A 3,674-nucleotide genomic window follows, 5' to 3' on the forward strand; every position below is an offset into this window, starting at 1 on the left:
ATAATACCCCCCCTCCTCTTCAGCGCCTTAACGTGCTCAGCGCCCTCGACATCCACTCAGCCCTCGAAACACCCCCTCCTCTTCAGCACCACAACACACCGCTCAGGCGAAGCTATCCGTACTCGCTCAGTGTCGCTGTTGAAGCATACAACAAAGTTTACATTGTTAATTATTTGTGAGTTGAAGTTTACATTGTTAATTATTTTGATATTCCAAGGTTTCTATATATTGTTCAAAGCAAACCACAAAGCACTGCAAGAACATTTAACTTTAGTGCTCCACCAGCATCTTGGCCTTACCCTACTCTCCATTGTATTTAGTGAGATCTGCACCAAAGAAAATGGGTTAGATATAACATCGGAATTGTATTAATCTCATGCATGTGTACTTGTGAGTTGAAGTTGGTTTATATTAATCTATGTGTGTCTTCAGCCAAGTTCAGGTTATGAATTAACTTGTTTGTTGAAGTTTTTAACTTGTAATTCTTGTTGATTTTGGGATATGAATTATGAACATTTTCATTTTTTTAGTTTAGATTTTGGGATAGGTTTATTGTTAAATTGGATATGAGCTTTAAAATTTGTTTAAATTATCGTAATGAAATTGTTTAGTGAAATTGAAAGATAAACTTGAGGACGATTTTCTATAGATTTTGAACTTCTTATATATGATAATTTGATAGCTTGTATGGACACTCCAACAATTCTCTCACGTGATACAATAATGGTTGAAGATGAAAACAAATGTATAGCCCTTGACCTTGAAATCGAGGACCATGATTTACTATCTACGATAAGTTTTTTCTCTCAGGTGATAATATCTTATTGTTTATAGTGTACTACTATCTAATGACATATACCAAAATAGTTGTCTTTTATAATGAGGTTTATAAGTTTTGTTTCTCTATTTTTATAGGCATCCGAGCATGAGGAGAATGTTGATGAGCTTATTGGCGTTGAAAATGGTGAAGGTAATTTTGTTGTTGATCCATATATCGGAATGGAGTTCTCTACTCGTGAGGAAGCTTATAATTTCTACAATGCATATGCCAGACTTAAGAGATTTGGTGTTCGCAAGGGTCACACAACTTGGTCGAGAAAGAAAGATGCAATCATATCTAGAATATTTGTATGTGACAAGGAAGGGTTTAAGTTTTTAAAAGATAAAAGAGAAGAAGGTCGGAATGTAATTCGAAAGTTTGATACAAGGTGTGGATGCAACACAAGGATGGTTATTGGACTCGATAGAAATACTAAAAAATAGGTGGTCCGAATTTTAAACATTAATTATAATGGTCATCCATTAACTACCCCAAATCGGGTAAAAAAGCACTACTCACATCGGATACTTCATCGAGCTCAATCGACAAAAAGGTTGATAGATACTCATGACAATCAAGGTTTACGGCTTTCTACCATTTGTAAGGTTGTAGATGTTGCTCATGGAAATGAGCAAGGCTCTCTCACTCAACAAGAATACCAAGCACAACTTAGAATTAAACGAAAAAATAATGTCAGCCATGAGTGCGTGAGCATAGTTCGTTAATTTCAAGAGAAAATTGTATTTGATCCTCAATTTTACTTTGCACTTGATTTAGAAAATGATGGGATGATGAAAAGTGTTTTTGGATGGATGGTAGGTCGATGACTTCTTACTTGCAATTTGGAGATGTTGTTTGTTTTGATGTTACATATAGAACGAACAATTTAAAATTGCTGTTTGCACCATTTACGGGCGTTAACCATCATCGACAATCTACTCTATTTGGGTGTGCATTATTGCCCGATGAAACGGAGGAGACATTTATATGGTTATTTAGCCAATGGTTAAAATGTATGTCGGGTATATCACCATTAACCATCATCACTGATCAAGATAAAGCTATGTGTGGTGTAATTCACAAAGTTTTTCCTCAAACTCGTCATCGCTTTTGTTCTTGGCACCTTCATAGGAATGCCTTAAAAAATCTTCAATCAATGCATAATGATTATGGTGAGGATGTGGGTATAAAGTATAACAAATGGTATTGGAGTAAATCAGAAAAAAAAGTTGTAAAGCGTTGGGAATAAATGAGGGACAAAAAGGAATTGGTTAGTAAATTTATACAATCATCAAGATTATTGGGCTCCAGTGTATCTTAAAGACACTTTTACTACAGGAATAACATCTACTCAGCGGAGTGAGGGAATTAATGCTTTTTTGATAGTTTTGTGAATGCAAATACTGAGTTACATGATTTTGTTAAACAATATGATAATGGTGTTGGAGCTCGTCGAGCCGCTGAACTTGAGCAAGATTTTAAGTCCACAAACTTTATTCCTACATTTATAATTAAACATCCCATTGAAAAACAAGCTAGGGAGAATTATACAAAGAATATGCTTACTATCTTTTAGAAAAAACTCAAGGATAGTTACTCTATGCTTCATGAAAGGTTGTCGAAGGACGGCGCAAGTGCTACTTATACCGTTTGGAATATAGATAGCGAGCCTGAAAAGCAAGAATAGGGTAAAGCATCATGTTGTTTTTAACGCATCCAAAGATAAAAGAATTAATGCTCTTGTGTGAAATTTGAGGTGGAAGGTATATTATGCAAACATAGCTTGCACATTTTAGTAAAGAAGCAAGTATTAGAAATTCCATCAAGATATATTATCCAACGATGGACAATTAAAGCAAGACATATTGGTTGCAGAGTTGTTAGAAATTGCATTTCAAATAGTAAAAACCAACTCTCTATCATTAAACATTGGGCCCTTAGGAGTAGATGTAACAAGGTACTAGAAGATACAAGATACATTAACTTCAAGTACACTTCATGATAAGTTTAGTGCTTTTTTAGACTCTGTTTGGTGGAAAATTTGTAGTAACAAGAAAAATTAAAAGAAATATATTTGATTTGTATTCTCTCAATCTCAATTATAATTTGGATTTTCAATTATAAAAGAGAGGAGAATTGATCTGAATTCTCCCATTTATTTAATTCTGGGTTCTTCACGGTGGTGATGGAATGCCTCTCTCGAATGTTCGCATCGAGTTTGCTTTCCGTTGACGATCCGAACGTCTTGTTTCACTGGAACGTGGTTGATTCCTCTTGATTGATATTGAGGATGACTTGCATGGCAAGTTTAAAAATAACTCTTAACAAGTTTTAGAACTCAGAGCGAGTTTAAACTCTGTAACAGAGTTGATTTGAATCGAAAGGTTAATAAGCCAAGGATGAAAGCTCCAGAGATTGAGCGAAAACCCCCTTTTCTGATCTCCAGATCGAAGAAATCTCCAAGATCCAAAGATGATCTGCTCAAGAGGTTGCCGATCTCTCCTTTTGCGATCTATTTTTGATGTAAAAAGCCGATCCCTTAACTCAATTGAGTTTCTGGTATTTATAGGGGATTAAGGGTGGTAATTGCCCCCTTAATCCGCTCCTAAGTGGGGTGAAAATCCCTCAAATCGTGGAGAAAAAATAGTTCTTGGAACTGTTCAGTTCGTGTTTGAACGAGTCAAATACCGAAAATGGCGTTCTAGGCCCGAACTTTACGTTTTAGACATCAAACACAGAGTTGGGCCTGTTTTAGGCTGAAAACGCACAGGTCGTGCAGCGTTATGAACTCTGAAACGCAAAGTTAGGCTCTGCATGAACTCTGCGTTTTAGACTTAGGACGCAAGGTTGGGCT

At 35.9% G+C, this 3,674-nt stretch overlaps 1 protein-coding gene across 1 annotated transcript; it reads left to right on the forward strand.

Moving 5' to 3' along the window:
* On the forward strand, positions 724-1,263 carry LOC109830895 (protein FAR1-RELATED SEQUENCE 5-like). Its single transcript, XM_020398252.1, has 2 exons — positions 724-810; positions 916-1,263. Exons 1-2 carry the CDS (start codon positions 724-726, stop codon positions 1,261-1,263), a joined length of 435 nt encoding a protein of 144 aa, XP_020253841.1.

Source organism: Asparagus officinalis, chromosome 2 (assembly GCF_001876935.1).
Source record: "Asparagus officinalis chromosome 2, Aspof.V1, whole genome shotgun sequence".
Classification (NCBI taxonomy): domain Eukaryota; kingdom Viridiplantae; phylum Streptophyta; class Magnoliopsida; order Asparagales; family Asparagaceae; genus Asparagus; species Asparagus officinalis.

What these genes read in the sequence shown, in the direction of transcription:
- LOC109830895 (XM_020398252.1), top strand. Translation starts at nt 724, where the DNA reads ATGGTTGAAGATGAAAACAAATGTATAGCCCTTGACCTTGAAATCGAG. An exon ending in CGATAAGTTTTTTCTCTCAG is followed by an intron (nt 811 to 915) that starts GTGATAATATCT and finishes CTATTTTTATAG; the next exon opens with GCATCCGAGCATGAGGAGAA.